The sequence below is a fragment of the Bufo gargarizans genome, chromosome 4 (genome assembly GCF_014858855.1).
Source record: "Bufo gargarizans isolate SCDJY-AF-19 chromosome 4, ASM1485885v1, whole genome shotgun sequence".
Lineage (NCBI taxonomy): Eukaryota > Metazoa > Chordata > Amphibia > Anura > Bufonidae > Bufo > Bufo gargarizans.
Window position 1 is genome coordinate 107,525,142 of NC_058083.1, and position 18,690 is coordinate 107,543,831.

At 47.2% G+C, this 18,690-nt stretch overlaps 1 protein-coding gene across 4 annotated transcripts in view; it reads right to left on the minus strand.

Annotated features, from left to right (window-relative positions):
- Positions 1–5,579, minus strand: part of ATG16L1 (autophagy related 16 like 1) — a 59,071-nt gene extending 53,492 nt beyond the window's left edge. For all 4 annotated transcript variants that reach the window (XM_044289089.1, XM_044289088.1, XM_044289087.1 and 1 more), the window contains exon 1: positions 5,056–5,579. In XM_044289089.1, coding sequence (XP_044145024.1) covers positions 5,056–5,170 — 115 coding nt within the window. In that variant the 5' untranslated portion in view covers positions 5,171–5,579. The remainder of the gene's footprint in view (positions 1–5,055) is intronic.
- Between the last annotated feature and the right edge of the window lie 13,111 nt (positions 5,580–18,690).

Consider the following 18,690-nt stretch of genomic DNA (forward strand, 5'->3'; position numbering starts at 1 on the left):
GTTGTGCCCATCATACTGCTGGAATACAAGATGTGAGGGATCCCAGGATAGACATTCCTTTCCTCATTGTGATCACCGGATTCTTGATCAGGTGTCAGATTTTTTTTCCTGGAAGAGAATAACTTTTTCCTCTGGCAAAAAACAGCTCTGGCAGGAGGATTCTAATATCAATCCCAGAAAAGACTGTCTTCTGGTAGGATGTGGTCTTGATTTTTCCAGGTTTATAATCCATCCTAATCTGCTCAGGATTTCTGTCACCACAGCTACTGCAATTTCGCAGGCATATACTGGTTTCCCTACAATCAGAAAATCGTCCAAGTTTGGTATGAAAAGAAAATCCCTCTGCCTTATAAGAGCCGCTATCTCTGCGATTATTCTTGTAAAAACGCTTGGGGCCATGGACAGGCCCAACGGGAGAGCCTGAAACTAAAAATGCTGTATCTGAATGAGCAATTTTTTTTTTAACTAAAAACAGAGGGGAATAAAACCCCTCGCCTTTTTCCTCCTCTGCTACCGGGACTAAAACTGATTTTTCTACTAACTTCAGAACCTCGCTTTCCATGGAAGAAATTCCTAGAGCCGAGGCCTGATCTTTTGTAGTTAAGAATATTACTGGAGGGCCAGACGGAATTCTAATTTTAACCCATAGAGAATGGTTTCTAGAATCCGTGAACTTGAAGAAATTTGGAACCAGGCTGGAAAGACATTTTTTAATCTGCCCCCCACCTGACTTCTGGAGTCATTGCTGATCCTGTTTCTTTTCGTCTCCAAAGGACTGATTGAAGAAATAACTTCTACCTCCCCTTTGGTTCTGTAACCGGACTTCCCTGGACCTTTTATCTGTTTCTTGATTACTTCTGAAGGGGCGAAAGTAATGGTTAAACCTGCTCTTCGAGGGAAATGAGCTCTGAAACCCCGGAAAGTTTTTCTTTTTATCCGCAGCCTTATTTAATAAGTCGTCCAGTGTTGGCCCAAAAAGGTACTCCCCTTCACATCTGCCAAGAAGTCAGCTGCTTTTTTTTTTTTTTTTTTTTTTTTTTTTTATTGTTGGCAGGGATGCTAATATTTCCTCCCTGGGCATCAATTTTTTAGCTGATTTTCTAATTCAGAGAGCCAGACTATAAAGGGACCGAGCCGTACATGTAGAAGCTACACTTGGTCTGAAGGAGGAAGTAGATGCCTCCCAAGCCCCTTTTAAAAAGGTATCGGTTATTTATCTAATGTGTCCTTCAATATCCCCATGTCAAAGGAAAGGGCCATCTTTGTGGATACTTTAGAGATTGCCACAAGTGTATCAGCATAAGGAAGCATAATATAATGCCCAGAACACTCACCCCCTCAGAGGTACCAAGGCTGAAGGGACTGCAGACTCCTCAGTGAGTTTGTCCTCCTCCATGATTCTGTTGCCGGCCACCAGAGCGCTGCTTTAGGACGCCAGTCTGTAGCCTATAGTGCGCTCTACTCATAGGCACTCCTGGATGACATCTCGCCCAATGCAGCGCGCCGATCACGTGACTCCTAATGCTTCCATTCGCCTTCTCTCTGCCGAAAGCTCCTCCTCTTTCCCTGGGGCCGGCTTCCGTGACTCTAGCGCATCCACGATGTTACCAGGCACTGCAAGCTCCAGCACACATCGCCCCCCTCCAGGGTTTTTTTTTTTTTTTTTTTGCAGACCGTATGCAGAACCATTCCGCATTTCCGTTCTGCAAAAAATAAAAAATAAATTAGAACATGTCCTACTATTGTCTGCATTACTGACAAACATAGGACTGTTCTATTAGGGGCCAGATGTTCCGTTACGCAAAATACAGAATGCACACAGACATCATTGGTCATTTTTGCGGATCTGTGTTCGCAAAATAAATATGGTCATGTGCATGAGCAGTTAACAGGAATAATAGAGGTATTGCACCATACAGATATAATAGATGCTCCAGAATTGTTATTACAAGGGGAATGCATGTAATTACTACAATGGCCCATTCAGACGGTCGTATGAAAGGGTCCTCAACCGTTCTGCAATTTTGCAGAACGGGTGCAGACCCATTCATTTCAATTGGGCCACAAAATGCGGACAGCACACTGCATCTGTGGTTCCGTTCTGCGGAAAGGATAGAGCATGTCCTATTCTTGTCCACAATCGCGGACAAGAATAGGCATTTCCTATTATGGTTGCGGTCATGTGCGGTCCGCAAATTGCGGAACGCGCACGGCCAGTATACATGTTTTGCGTATCTGCAAAACACTACGGTCATCTAAATGAGACCATATAGACTATCCAGGGTGCGGGTGCCCACAGAGAGGGATCCGAGTGCCAAAGTTTCGCCACCACTTGTCTATAGGGTCCTCTGGATACCTGCAGTATGTGGAACTTTGCCCATCATTCACTTAGAGGACCTTTCACTAGGAATGAGCGAACTTCAGGTTTTGAAGTTCGGGTTTACACTGAATTGAGTTATAGATTCTATTACCACGTACCATAATGCAATTCAATGACTGAATGCGTAACGGAATGTCTTTAGAGGCATTCCGTCATAATAGAAGTCTATGGCCAGTATAATGGATCCGTCCGGTTTCCGTTAATCAGGAGAGGACTCTTCTACATAATGGAAACCAGACGGATCCTGCATATAGACTTCTATTATGACGGAATGCCTCTAAAGACATTCAGTTACGCATTCCGTCATTGAATTGCATTATGGTCCGTGGTAACAGAATCTATAACGTAATTCAGCGTAAACCCGAACTTTAAAACTTGAAGTTCGCTCATTGCTAGTTCCTCTAAGTGAATGATGGGCAAAGTTCCACATACTGCAGGTATCCAAAGGACCCTATAGACAAGTGGTGGCAAAACTTTGGCACTCAGATCCCTTTAGAAAGGAAGGTCTCGGATGCAATGGAGATCCTCTAAAACTTTGTCTTTATTGGTCATAAATAAATAGCGGACGCAGCCACTTGGTACACAGAATACAGGCGTTGACGCGTTTCGGGTTTAGGACCCTTATTCGTAACCCTAAACCCGAAACGCGTCAACGCCTGTATTCTGTGTACCAAGTGGCTGCGTCCGCTATTTATTTATGACCAATAAAGACAAAGTTTTAGAGGATCTCCATTTCATCCGAGACCTTTCTTTCTAAAGTTACCTGCAGCCTGCAACGGGGACACACCCCTAGGGTTTCTGGAGTCGGGACTATTTTCTAACCAGGAAGGTGAGCTGGATTAAAGTCTTTCTGTATGCACTCAGATCCCTCTCTGTGGGCACCCGCACCCTGGATAGTCTATATGGTATACCGATATATGCCTTAGACTTTTCCTGCCCTTCATCAGCGCAGGGCGCACTATGAACGGCGCACTGAATGTAGGCAGGATATTATAGCTAAATGATAAAGTACATGGAAGATATACTATACTGGACTGTAGTACTCAGGGTAAATTACTGTTGTGTTGGAACTTTGCGATAAATAGGCAGGTTTTGGGTTGCAGTTTGGGCGCGCAGTCTGTAAGAGGTTCATAGACCCATCGGACAGCAGGATTATACTTTTGACCCTCCACGTGCACAGGTATATGAACACATCTATAGGAAAGCACCCTCTGTATCCTATAGCCGCTAGCGGCATCAAACAATAATCTCTACTGTGTGGTGTACGAGCCCACGGCAGAGGTTTGCCACCATCTATACAGTGGCATGCGTCAGAGGTACATGTCAGGAGCAGTTCTTGACCTAGACCTCCAACATACCCTGCAGACACAGAGTGAACAGAGCACAAGCTGTGACATCTGTTGTAGTAAGGCCTCGTCACATTTCCGTTTTTCACAGACAGCACAAGTATCCATTGATTTTACTGTGTCTGGTCACACATCAGTAGTATTGTACGGACCGTGGGTAAGAGAAAACATCATGGAGACCAAACACTCCCACTATAGTACAGGGTTCCAGGAATGAACATGGACACAACACGGATGCCCTTTGTCTTCCGTCCGTGTCTGGTTCGCTTTACTGACCTCTAATAGGAGATGCTCTGGAAATTAACATTCAGATGCGCAGTGTGTGGAAAATGGACGACACATGGAGGGTAAAAAAATGGACACACGGATTCTTCATGGATAAAACACAGACTCATTTTTTTCACGGACATTAAACGGACACAAATGTGAATGAGGCCTTATACCAAGCAAATCTGAAGTACGTAGTAATATGCAACGGGGGACCCCCGCCCGCCGGGACCGCCCCTGCAGAGGGACCCCCGCCCGCCGGGACCGCCCCTGCAGAGGGACCCCCGCCCGCCGGGACCGCCCCTGCAGAGGGACCGCCCCTGCAGAGGGACCCCCGCCTGCCGGGACCGCCCCTGCAGAGGGACCCCCGCCTGCCGGGACCGCCCCTGCAGAGGGACCCCCGCCTGCCGGGACCGCCCCTGCAGAGGGACCCCCGCCTGCCGGGACCGCTCCTGCAGAGGGACCCCCGCCTGCCGGGACCCCCGCCTGCCGGGACCGCCCCTGCCGGGACCCCCGCCTGCCGGGACCGCCCCTGCAGAGGGACCCCCGCCTGCCGGGACCGCCCCTGCAGAGGGACCCCCGCCTGCCGGGACCGCCCCTGCAGAGGGACCCCCCCTGCAGAGGGACCCCCGCCTGCCGGGACCGCCCCTGCAGAGGGACCTCCGCCTGCCGGGACCGCCCCTGCAGAGGGACCTCCGCCTGCCGGGACCGCCCCTGCAGAGGGACCCCCGCCTGCCGGGACCGCCCCTGCAGAGGGACCCCCGCCTGCCGGGACCGCCCCTGCAGAGGGACCCCCGCCTGCCGGGACCGCCCCTGCAGAGGGACCGCCCCTACAGAGGGACCCCCACCTGCCGGGACCGCCCCTACAGAGGGACCCCCACCTGCCGGGACCACTCCTGCAGAGGGACCCCCACCTGCCGGGACCACTCCTGCAGAGGGACCCCCACCTGCCGGGACCACTCCTGCAGAGGGACCCCCGCCTGCCTGGAGGGACTGCTCCACATTGGACCCCCAGTCACATCAGGAATGAACACAGCACACATGAGACCACTGGAGGCTTACACTGTAGGATGAGCTCCTCGAAGGCCTGTCTCTGCTCCCGGTCTCTCCTCCTCAGCTCCCGGGAGATGTGAACCTTCCATCCAGGGTAAGCCCCTGCCCTGCAGCCGGCAGCCATGGCGGTGCTGTGTGTGCCGCTCTCACATGCTGCTGTCAGGGCCCCCTGCTCGTCTATTACACGCTCCCCGTCACTAGCTACAAGCGGGTGTGACCGGCGGCCTCCGCTATGCGGCACAGCCGGGCCTCCTCTACCCTCCTCCGCTCAGGCTTCTATCGCAACAAGCGTCTTTATCCGCCATAGCCCCGCGTCCCAAGATCCATACACTGCCCGGCCCGCACTGATGACGTCACCCACGGGGCGCAAAATACACTCAGCGATTATTTTTATTTTTTTCCCACTCAAAATACTGGCGGCGCCAGAAGCTTTATGGCCGCTCCTGACAAAGGAGTCAGGTGATAAAAAATCACTGTGAGTCAGCGGGGCGGCGGCGAGTGTCACCAGGCGACCATGCGGGTCTGGCGGCCATGTTGTGATTGGCAAAAGCTGTCGGTGTCGCAAGAAGCATCAGGTGACCTGTATTCAGCCCGTGCACGTACCACGTGATGTGCTGTAGTGCGACATCCCTGGTGCAGTCAGCAACACCGGGCAGGGCGGGCAGAGAGCTATGATGATAGAAGCTATGTCTACAGCGCCATGTACTGTCACCAGGGTCCAGCTAGAAATACTACAACCCCCAGCAGACTTCGTGTGAAAATAAAAGCTCTGGACAGGAGGGAGAGTCAGATCACAGCCTGCCCCCTCAGTGCCCCCCCCCCCCCTTACAGTAGTGCTGCCTCCTTAGTAACCCCCTTATAGTGGTAGTGCCCCCTCACAGTAGTACTGCCTCCCTTACAGCAGTACTGCTCCCTTAGTGCCCCCTTACAGTAGTACTGCTCCCTTAATGCCTCCCTTACAGTAGTAGTGCTCCCTTACAGTAGTACTGCCCCCTTAGTGTTCCCCTTACAGTAGTACTGCTCCCTTAATACCTCCCTTACAGTAGTACTGCCCCCTTAGTGCCCCCCTTACAGTAGTACTGCCTCCTTAATGCCCCCTTACAGTAGTACTGCTCCCCTATTGCCTTCCTTACAGTAGTACTGCCCCCATTAAAGTAGTAGTGCCCCCCTTACAGTAGTACTGCTCCATTAATGCCTCCCTTACAGTAGTACTGCCCCCTTAGTGCCCCACTTACAGTAGTACTGCCCTGTTAGTGCCCCCTTTAAGTAGTAGTGCCCCCTTACAGTAGTACAGCTCCCTTAATGCCTCCCTTACAGTAGTACTGCCCCCTTAGTGCCTCCCCTACAGTAGTACTGCCCCCTTAGTGCCCCCTTACAGTAGTACTGCCCTGTTAGTGCCCCCCTTAAAGTAGTAGTGCCCCCTTACAGTAGTACTGCTCCCTTAATGCCTCCCCTACAGTAGTACTGCCCCCTTAGTGCTCCCCTTACAGTACTACTGACCCCCTTTAGACCTCTTTCACACGAATGATACGGATTGACTAAGGATGCATTCAGTAAAACTCGAACCATTTCACAAGCAAGTTCAGTCAGTTTTGTTTGCATTCAGAGTTTCAGTTTTTTCCGTGCGGGTGCAATGCGTTTTGATGCGTTTTTCACGCGTGTGATAAAAAACTGAAGGTTTACAAACAACATCTCTTAGCAACCATCAGTGAGAAACGCATTGCGTCCAGACTGCGTCCAGGTTACATCTGGATGCAATGCGGTTTTCACTGAAGCCCCATTCACTTCTATGGGGCCAGGGCTGCGTGAAAAACGCAGACTATAGAACACGCTGCGATTCTCACATAACGCAGAACTGATGCGTGAAAACCAACGCTCATGTGCACAGACCCATTGAAATGAATAGTTCAGGATTCAGTGCGGGCGCAATGCGTTCACTTCACGCATCACAACTGCGTGGAAAACTCGTTCGTGTGAAAGAGGCCTTAAAGATCCAGTGCAATCATATCCAGAAATTCCTCCATCTGTTTTTGTAAAATAAAAAAATACCTAGAAAATTCACATATAGGCTGTTACTAGCTAATGCAAATATATTTGGGTGTCTTTTTAACATGACTCTTGGATATTACAAAATGTTCCATATAATGTTCCAAACAGTTTCATGTGTGTAGATACTGCCGTTACATACTTTGCTGATACAGTGCCTTGAAAATGTATTCATACCCCATGAATTGTCCCATATTTTTCAGGTTACACCAACAAACTTAGGCTACTTTCACACTCGCGTTGTGGGCAGATCTGTCAAGGATCTGCAAAAACGGATCTGTTACCATAATACAACTGTCTGCATCCGTCATGAATGGATCCGCTTGTATTATCTTTACCACAGCCAAGACGGATCCCTCATGAACTCCATTGAAAGTCAATGGGGGACGGAACCGTTTTCTATTGTGCCACATTGTGACAGAGAAAACGGATCTGTCCCCATTGACTTACATTGTGTGCCAGGACGGATCCGTTTGGCTCAGTTTCGTCAAGCGGACAGCAAAACACTGCAGGCAGCCTCCAGAGCGGAATGGAGACGGAACAGAGGCAAACTGATGCATTCTGAGCAGATCCTTTTCCATTTAGAATGCATTAGGGTAAAAGTGATCCGTTTTGGACCGCTTGTGAGAGCCCTGAACTGATCTCAGAAACGGAAAGCCAAAATGTCAGTATGAAAGTAGCCATAAATGTATTTTAATAGGATTTTATGTGATGGACCAACACAAAGTAGCAAGTATGTGTGAAGTGAAAATGAGACAAAAATTTTAATAAAATCTGGAAAGTGTGGCGTGCATTTGTATTCAGCCCCCCTGAGTCAATACTTTGTAGGACCACCTTTCGCTGCAATTCCAGCTGCAAGTCTTTTGAGGTATGTCTCTACCAGCTTTGCACATCTAGAGACTGAAATTTTTGCTCATTCTTCTTCGCAAAATAGCTCAAGCTCAGTCAGATTGGATGGAGAGCGTCTGAACAGTATTTTCAAGTCTTGCCACAGAGTCTCAGTGTGATTTAGGTCTGGACTTTGGGCCATTCTAACACATGAATATGCTTTGATCTAAACCATCCCATTGTAGCTCTGGCTATGTTTATGTTTAGAGTCGTCCTGCAGGAAGGAGAACCTTCACCCCAGTCTCAAGTCTTTTGCAGCCTCTACCAGGTTTTCCTCCAGGATTGCCCTGTATTTAGCTCCATCCATCTTCCCATCATTTCTGACCAGCTTCCCTGTCCCTGCTGAAGAAAAGCATCCCCACAGCAGGATGCTGCCACCACCATGTTTCACAGTGGGAATGGTGTGTTCAGGGTGATGTGCAGTATTAGTTTTCCACCACACATAGCGTTTTGTATTTAGGCCAAAAAGTTCAACTGTGGTTTCATGTGACAGAGCACCTTCTTCTACATGTTTGCTGTATCCCCTACATGGCTTGTGGCAAACTGCAAACAGGACTTCTTATGGCTTGCTATCAGAAATTTCTTTTTGCCACTCCTACATAAAGGCCAGATTTGTGGAGTATCTGACTAATAGTTGTCCTGTGGACAGATTCTCCCACTTGACCTGTGGATCTCTGCAGCTCCTCCAGAATGACCATGGGTCTCTTGGCTGCTTCTCTAATTAGTGGTCTCCTTGCCAGGGCTGTCAGTTTAGGTGGATGACCATGTCTTGGTAGTTTTGCAGTGCTATACTCCTTCAATTTTCTGATTATGGATTGAACTGTGCTTTGTGAGATGTTCAGATTTGGATGTTTTTTTTATAACCTAACCCTGCTTTACACTTCTCCACAACTTTATCCCTGGCCTGTCTGGTGTGTTCCTTGGGTTTCATGATACTGTTTGATCACCAATGTTCTCTAACAAACCTCTGAGGCCTTCACATAACAGTTGTAGTTATACTGAGAATACTTTCCACTTGGTTGGACTCTTTTTACTAATTAGATAACATCTGAAAGCAATTGGTCACACTAGATTTTATTGAGAGGTGTCAGAGTACAGGGGGCTAGCATTCAGGCCAGCCAGTAAGAATCACCACCCTAAAAGTGGCTTCTGCTTTCCAGCACTGGATACGTGAGGTAGATGTTCTGAGAGGGAATCAAATTAACAGCAGGGGGCGTTATAACAAGTTGGATTTGTTGCACGCGGCTTGGATCTAACAGATCTTGCAGTGCACTCTGTTATGAAGAGAGTCTCAGGACTTTTTCACATTATGTCCAGGTGAACTGAGCTTGACCGGGAGAATCAGAAGTGTGGCACTGGCATTAAAGGGGTTGTCCGGGTTCAGAGCTGAACCCGGACATCCCTCCATTCTCACCCCGGCAGCCCCCCTGACATGAGCATCGGAGCAGTTCATGCTCCGATGCTCTCCTTTGCCCTGCGCTAAATCGCGCAGGGCAAAGGCATTTTTAGGAGTTCCGGTGACGTACCGGGGCTCTCCATGGGGCTGACAGGAACCCCGGTGATGTCACCGGCACTGAAGGGCGGGATTTAGCTCTGCCCTAGCCAGTAAAGCCCGCCCCTCAGAGCCGGTGACGTCACCGAACACACTGCCGGGCGGAAGTTACCACCCGGCAGTGTGTTATTGAAAACAAAAGAGCCCGTGCCCTGCGTGATTTAGCGCAGGGCACAGGAGCGCATCGGAGCATGAGATGCTCCGATGCTAGGCTCAGGGATGCTGCCGGGGTGAAAATAAGGGTATGTCCGGGTTCAGCTCTGAACCCGGACAACCCCTTCAAGCTAGTTCTGTTCAATTCTTTATTTCAGGCTAATCCACAGCCATGTCCAGCTTTTTGCTGAAACCAAACTCTTTAAGGGCTGTTTCACACAAGCGGATGCCGTGCGTGACATCCGCTCCGTGAATTACAGCCAAGACCCGATGCAGACTGCAGAGGCACGGAGCATTAACTTGACTGATAATGCTCCGTGCCTCTCTGTGATCTCTTTACTACAAAATCACAGTGACAACTTTATCTCACTGTGATTTCGTAGTAAAGAGATCACAGAGAGGCACGGAGCATTATCAGTCATGTTACTGCTCCGTGCTTCTGCTGTCCGCATCAGGTCTTGGCTGTAATTCACGGAGCGGATGTCACGCACGGCATCTGCTCGTGTGAAATAGCCCTAAAGGGGTTTTCCATTTTTTTATACTTATGACTTGTCCTCTGGATAAGTAGTATCTGATTTTGGGGTCCGACACCGGGGACCCACGCTGATCAGCTCTTTGAGGAGGACACGTTGCTTACATCGTTCACATGGCCTAGGCGCAGCTTAGTCCCATTCAAATGAATGAGACTGAGCTGCCATACCAAGCACAGCACTGTCCATTGTATAGCAGCCCCATTGACCTTCGGTGAGTGCCATGGTCTCTTCAAACAGCTGATCAGCACTGGTTCCAGGTGTCGGAATCAGATATTGATAATAGAGATGAGCGAATTTCATATTTTGAAATTTGTTCACACTTCGTTTGTTAGTAAAAGCTGAATTGTGTCATTGATTCCGTTACCACGGACCATAAGGCAATTCTATGATGGAATGCCTTTAGAGGCATTCCGTTATTCATTCCGTCATAATAGAAGTCTATGGGCTGCATAACGGAAACGGGGCGGATCCGTTTTGCAGCCCATAGACTTCTATTATGACGGAATGAATAATGGAATGCCTCTAAAGGCATTCCGTCATAGAATTGCCTTATGGTCCGTGGTAACGGAATCAATGACGCAATTCACCTTTTACCAACAAACGAAGTGTGAACGAATTTCAAAATATGAAATTCGCTCATCTCTAATTGACAACCTATCCTGAGGAAAATCCATTTAGTTGTACTTTTTGGTCTTTATTACCATATTTCATAGTTTTTTTTAATTATTATGTGTGTGTCGCCAGTCCTTTGGCTCAGAGTTGCCACTTTTTATATAATAGTTTGTGGGGGATGACGTGACATAAAGTTAGTATCATGAATTAAAGGGGTTGTCTGGTTTCAGGAGGAAAATAAAGATAATATCTCTACTAACCTGTCAGATCCGCCGCTACAGTTCCCCCGAACAAGATACAGCAGTGATGTCATGTCAACAACACGTAAGCGTGAAGCCTCTAGGTGCACCGCTGATTGTTTCTTTACTGCAGGCTCATCTGCAAGGTTGTCCGCTTCCTCCCGAAACCAGACAACCCCTTTAAAGGGCTTGTCTAAGAAAGACCCTTCATGAACAGTTATTAGTGTGGCTACATGTCAGTAATATTTGTAAGGCCCCTTTTACAAGTCAGTGAATTGTGGGTCTCCACAGACCACTCACATATCCATTGACTTTAATGTGTGTATTCAGTGGTTTTCCACTGATCTTGGGTCTGTGGTAACACCACGGAAGCACGCCCTATTTTGTCTGTGATTATGGATCCCTCAAGCACATTATAGTCTATGGGTCTGTGAAGACCACGAACATGCCATCCGTGTTTGCTCTGTGGTTTTCACAAATCATGGCAAGGAGATGATCTGGAAATTATTTTTTAGCCTAGCAGTGTACGTGGAATATGAATGACACACGGGCCAATCACAGACCCTAATGGATGACCATCTTGTCGACACGGATGTGTGAAAGAGGCCTAATGGCACACGCTTCACATATATTATGGGTTACCATCAGGGTTGGACCTTCATCCAAAGGCCATAATATGTAGAAAGGTGACAGCAAGCAGACTTCTCTACACTTGACTCCTCTGCATTCACCAGGTATCCACACAACATTTTGGCCCAGACTGTTGAGAAAAGATCTAGTTGTGTTGAAATGTCACAAGAGGTGCTAAATAATGTAAAGGAACTATTTGCAAACAAGTTGATGCCTCTACATAGAAGGGAAATTGTAGCGTTACATGCAAGGCCATTCATGTAGACATGCATGGCTGGGTCCACCTGAGTGGAAGCCATTTTTACAGAGCAGCCTTCAGTTACAGTGCCGTAGTCATCTTCAGCTACGTGTAGTTGTTTTTGTATGACCTGTGACTGTGTCCTGTGGTATCTGGCAACAGGACGCGAGCAGGAGATGGCCTCCATCCATCTGAGATGGCCTCCATCCATCTGGTCATAGATATGCATGTCTGTGGAGGCTGCTCACACATATTTTCCATGTCAGAGAGAATACGAGTGGTGTATAGTGGCGGAAAAGGGATAGCTAAAAGCGAATGGTTCGCTGTGTGGCTATCCTGGGACCTTCCCATCCCTGTGTGCCACTTCAGACTTGAGTCATGTGTACATTTGGCCATCTTCTTTGTAATTTATGGGAGTTGTGAAACACTCACTTCTTACAGCAACTCACATAAACTACAATGGAGAGAGTCACATTTTCTGGAGTTCAAACTGAGGAGAAGCGTTCCCCATTCTCCCAATACATGGGTGTCCAGGTGCCATCAGGCAGTCATAGTATATACTTTTCATATGCTATGTTTCAAGAAAAGGATGTGCACCCCTGCTCTATGTCCTATAAGTTGCAAGTTGCAGCCTCCATGGATTTGATGCCCATCAAAGAGCTTTGGGAACCCACGCTTGGACCACTTTTGGTAGGTGTTTTTTTGAGACATTTAAAAACCTGGGAGAAGAAACCATAAAATAAGAAAGTACTGGTCACCTGAAAAATTTCCTGTTGCTGCACTGCCACCTGCCTAGTACTCAGTCCAGTCTCTGATGCTTTCCTGCAGTGATGACGTGACCCCTGCTGCCTGTCAGTGGACAGTGATAGTGGGATGTCCTGCAGGTAGTCGCAACGTCATCACCGTAGGACCAGCAGGAGCACAGGAGCATCAGCCCTGGAGGATCGATTAAATACAGGGTGAGCAGTACTAATTTTGTTATTTTATGGCATACCCTTTCTTCTCCCTCATTTTTTATTGTCATAAGTGACTTAAGAGACGCCTGATGAAGAGGCCCAATTAGCCTCAAAAGCTTGCAATTTTGTCATCTTTTCAGGTAGCCATCAAAAGGTATCAACCAGTGAGGAATCTCAATCTTTTTTCATCTCACTGTCATAGGCAACTTCTTTAACCGCTGCATACCAGAAACCCCCAAGACCTGGCGTTTTGGAGATGCTTTGACCCAGTCATCTACTCATCATAATTTGTCTCTTTTAGTCACTCAGATCCTTACACTTGCTAATTTTTCCTGCTTCCAACATATCATCTTCAAGAACTGAAGCCTGTATTAGACTGGCAGATAGTCTGCCAGATCTTAGCTAACGAGCATTGATAGGGACTCTTGATAGGGCTCTTTCACACCTGCGTTCTTTTCTTCCGGCACAGAGTTCCGTCGTCGGGGCTCTATGCCGGAAGAATCCTGATCAGTTTTATCCTAATGCATTCTGAATGGAGTGAAATCCGTTCAGGATGCATCAGGATGTCTTCAGTTCCGAAACGGAACGTTTTTTGGCCGGAGAAAATACTGCAGCATGCTGCGCTTTTTGCTCCGGCCAAAAATCCTGAAGACTTGCTGCAAGGCCGGATCCGGAATGAATGCCCATTGAAAGGCATTGATCCGGATCCGGCCTTAAGCTAAACATCGTTTCGGCGCATTGCCGGATCCGACGTTTAGCTTTTTCTGAATGGTTACCATGGCTGCCGGGACGCTAAAGTCCTGGCAGCCATGGTAAAGTGTAGCGGGGGAGCAGCATACTTACCGTCCGTGCGGCTCCCGGGGCGCTCCAGAGTGACGTCAGGGCGCCCCACGCGCATGGATGACGTGATCGCATGGCACGTCATCCATGCGCATGGGGCGCCCTGACGTCATTCTGGAGCGCCCCGGGAGCCGCACGGACTGTAAGTATACCGCTCCCCCGCTCCCCACTACTACTATGGCAACCAGGACTTTAATAGCATCCTGGCTGCCATAGTAACACTGAACGCATTTTGAAGACGGATCCGTCTTCAAATGCTTTCAGTACACTTGCGTTTTTCCGGATCCGGCTTGTAATTCTGACAAGTGGAGTACACGCCGGATCCGGACAACGCAAGTGTGAAAGAGGCCTTAGCGACGATCTAGCAGCCTAAGGCCCCTTTCACACAAGCGAGTTTTCCGCGCGGGTGCAATGCGTGACGTGAACGCATAGCACCTGCACTGAATCCGGATTCATTCATTTCAATGGGTCTGTGTACATGAGCGTTGTTTTTCATGCATCAGTTCTGCGTTGCGTAAAAATCGCAGCATGTTCTATATTCTGCGTTTTTCAACGGGTGCGATGCATTTTTCATTGATGGTTGCTAAGAGATGTTGTTTGTAAACCTTCCGTTTTTTATCACGCGCGTGTAAAAACGCATCAAAATGCATTGCACCCGCGCAGAAAAAAAAACGCAATCGCAGACAAAACTGACTGAACTTGCTTGCAAAATAGTGCGAGTTTCACTGAACACACCCTGAACGCATCCGGACCTAATCCGTCACGCTCGTGTAAAAGAGGCCTAAGGCCTCTTTCACGCTACCGTTTTTTTTCCGTTTTGCGTGCCGTTTTACGGAACCATTCATTTCAATGGGTCCGCAAAAAAAACGGTATGTACTCCGTATGCATTCCGTTTCCCTATCTCCGTTCCGTGCAAAGATATAACACGTCCTATATTTGGCCGCAAATCACGTTCCGTGGCTCTATTAAAGTCAATGGGTCCGCAAAAAAAACGGAATGCATACGGAAATGCATCCGTATGTCTTCCGTATCCTGTATATGCCATACGGAAAAACGGAACCGAAACGGAAACACAACGGAAACAAAAAATGGAACAACGGATCTGTGAGAAACGAACCGCAAAACACTGAAATAGCCATACGGTAGTGTGAAAGAGGCCTAATACTGCAGGCGATTACCCTATGAACGTTCATTGGGCAATCCCAAACAGGTTTAAAAATCATCATTTGCCAGAGGCAGATTGTGGTGTCTAATCACACAGTGATCGCTTATCCCCATACAGTGGAGGAGATCATTGCAAGTAATAGCAGCGGCCTCCTCCACTAATGAGCTTGACAGGAAGGAACTCTTCCCTCCAGACAATCGCCTGCATAATCTGCCTGTCTGCCATAATCTGTATAACACTTGCGTTTTGGTTTCCGTTTGTGAGATCCGTTCAGGGCTCTCACAAGCAGTCCAAAACGGATCAGTTTTGCCCTAATGCATTCTGAATGATAAATGATCCGCTCAGAATGCATCAGTTTGCCTCCGTTCCGTCTCCATTCCGCTTTGGAGGCGGACAGCAAAACGCTGCTTGTTGTCCGTCTGATGAAACTGAGACAATCTGGCACAATAGAAAACGGATCCATCCTCCATTGACTATCAATGGTGTTCAAGACGGATCCATCTTGGCTATGTTAAAGATAATACAACCGGATCCGTTCTGAACGAATGTAGACGGTTGTATTATCTGAACGTCCATGACGGATCCGCACAAAAGTGAAAGTAGCCTAATACAGCCTTGACTGTTCACTTGCTTCCTAAGGGTGGCGGTGTTCATGTTGTGGCAGCCACGCTGCCAAGGAGTATAAAAAGCCCAAGTACACATGATTTGCTAATTAGATAAATGCTAACCAAATAGCCACATGGTTTTGGGCAAACTGCGACCTTTAACAATAAGCAACAACTTGCCATGGCGCGTCAGGCGATGGCTGCCTCAGGGGACAGCCCCCTAAAGGCACAGCCACACATTCAGGTTTCCTGATGCAGTTTTTTGTGCGGAAATCAGGAGTAAATTCTAAAATAGAGGAGAAGTTGTATCTGTCTTTTATACTTTTTCTCCTTTTATGATTTACTCCTGATTTCGGCTTCCAAAACCGCATCAGGAAACCAGACCGTGTGGCTGAATATTTTGCTTTGGGCCTCAATATTTCTACTTTATAACGGAGTCATGATAGATATGCCAAATCGCTTTTCAAACAAAATATTAGTACATTTGTGGTGGACCTTGGTGGACTGAAATTGACGAGCTCTAGTGAGGTTCTGGTAACGTTTATGGCAAGGACAGGGGTGTACCTAGCCTTTCTGCTGCTGCCTGAGGCGAAAACTGAAACAGCGCCCCCTCCCATGCGAATTTCTTAACCTAACCCCTTTGCCACAATGAAAGCGCTCATTGCCCACGGTCCTTCCGCTGCCTGCCTCTTGCCCCTAGCTGGTGCTGCCTGAGGCGATCGCCTCACCTGGCCTCATTGGTGGTGCACCCCTGGCCAAGGATACTGGAAACCTAGAAAGGCCTCATTAATGCAAGTATGACCAGAGTTTACACTCTTGGAAAAAATCTTCTTTTTACCCCTGCTGTGAGGGAATACACTGGAAGAGACTTCCATAGCCTGACGCAGATAAAACCAGTCCTTTCCAAACCTGGTGAGTATCGGATATTTCTGAGGGAAGTTGCGGCCAGTTGCACAAGTTACAAGTGTAGTATTACATACTTCCAGGGAGAGCTTCTCTTTATTAGCAGCTCTCTGCTCTGGGTTATAGAGGAGGGCTCAGAAAGGTGACTCCCCAACCCCCTATGATGCCCATATGCCTTAGGGGTTGTTTTAAATCATTAAAGGGAACCGGTCATGTTAAACATAGTGTTTGAGCTGCAGGCAACACGTTATAGATCAGGAGGAGCTCAGCTGATTGATAAATAGTTTTATGGGAAAAGATTCAGTAGAACTTGTATTTCATTCATTTATATCCCTGCTCTTTCTGAGCTATGAAGTCCAGGAGGCGGTCCTATCAGTGATTGACAGCCAGGTTGTGTATACAGAGAGAGCTGTCAATCACTGATAGGACCGCCTCCTGGACTTCAAAGCCCAGAATGGGTAGGAACATGAATGGATGAAATACAAGTTGAGTTCACATAACTGTTGAGCTTTCCGTTATTCTTCTGATCTGTCAGAAGAACAGAAGAAAAAAAAACGGATTTGTTATTTTGAGCATCTATTGAGAGCAAGTTAACATCACCGTTTAGTTTTCGATTCTTCTGATGCGTCAGAACAAATAAAATACGATCAGTTATGATCAGTTTGTGACAATTCCGCCAGGGATCAGTTATTTTTGACAGAAGCAAAAGTCCTGCATGTAAAGACCTTCTCCCGTCAAAAATAACATCTCTGACAGAACGGACGCAAACGGTGTGTTTGCGCAAAAAATAACTGATCCGTCTTTAATTTTTTTAAGCATCAGTTTGTGTCACTTTTGTCAGATATATTATTAGTACTGCATGCAGGACATCTTCTCCCATTAAAAATAACTGATCTCTGGCAGAAGTGACACAAACTGATTATAACTGATGCTCAAAATAACGGGATCCATTTTTTAAAAATTTTCTGTTCTTTTGACAGATCAGCAGAATAGAAACGGTGATGTGAACTCCGGCAGCACATGTGTGCAAGCGTTAGTACGGATCCGGCATGTTGTTCTGGCAGGGGACAATCCTAACGCTAGTGTGAAAGAAAATTAATTTGCATTTTCACGGTGACAGGATCCATTTAATTTTTAAAAAATACTGGGCACTCTCACTTATGTAGAACCATACAATTTATTTCAGTACATATAATCATAAACGCACAATCTCAATAATATAATAAAAATAGATAATAAATAAAAACTCATAAAATCACTATAATAAAAATGGATCCAAAAAAATGATGAGGGAAAGTCAGTCCATATGTATCAGACTGGTAGTGGGCGGTAGTCGATAATTATAGATGGGATTTAGTGTCCTGTACGATATACAGTCCCACTCTTTTGGAGAAAAGTAAAGATGCTACGGTTTGTAGGCATTCACTTGAGTGAGTCTGTTTGCGGCGTCCCGCTTGTACTCACTGTGCAGTGAAATCTTGTGTAGATCTTCGGCTTGTAATCCAGAAGTTGCTCCTGTCCGCTCCTGTCGCCACCGGATACTGCTGTAGCTTGTTTGCCCGTGTTTAGTCCTTTAGCTGCCGCTCCGTGGTATCTAAGAGCCGGCAGGCAATAAGGCTTGTATTCGCTCTCCCCACGTCGGATACACTGCGCCACGCTACTGTGTAGCCTCGTGTGTTGCGCTTGTAGTTGCCGATGTGTCACGGATCTTAATAAAACACAGGATCCTCGGTTGATCCGAAATAGCAGCACAGCGTTTTTTAAGGTTCCAGTACGACTTGCTTTGGGATTACTATGGGGGTCTCTTCACCAAACGCGTTTCGGGGTACTTGCCCCTTCCTCAGTGGTAGTGACTGCCCCTTAAGTGTCTGTTTTTATAGAGCCTTGTAGATTTTTAATTATTCACACAGGTGTTGATTCACCTCTTTTTCCTCAAGAGGTGGTACGGATTTGAAGTCCATTCTATTAGTCGTTTCACCCAATTATCCACGCCAGGAAACTTGATTCATAGCTTGCATAATGCTTAATGTGCAATAATATTCGTCCGTAACTTTCTCTAAAGTTGCATTTATACAGTGATTCGTTAACCTCTTTTCTTATTCTGTTTTCAACACAGAAATAATCCCATTCAGTTCTTCCTATTTATTTTTATCTACACAAAAACCGATGCGGACCCTTGCGGTATCGATGCGGTTTCAATTCTTAATCGGGGGATCAAAAGTGACAGGTTATATACCGATTGTCCTCTTGTGCCCCCTAACTATTACATATAGCAGAATAAAAT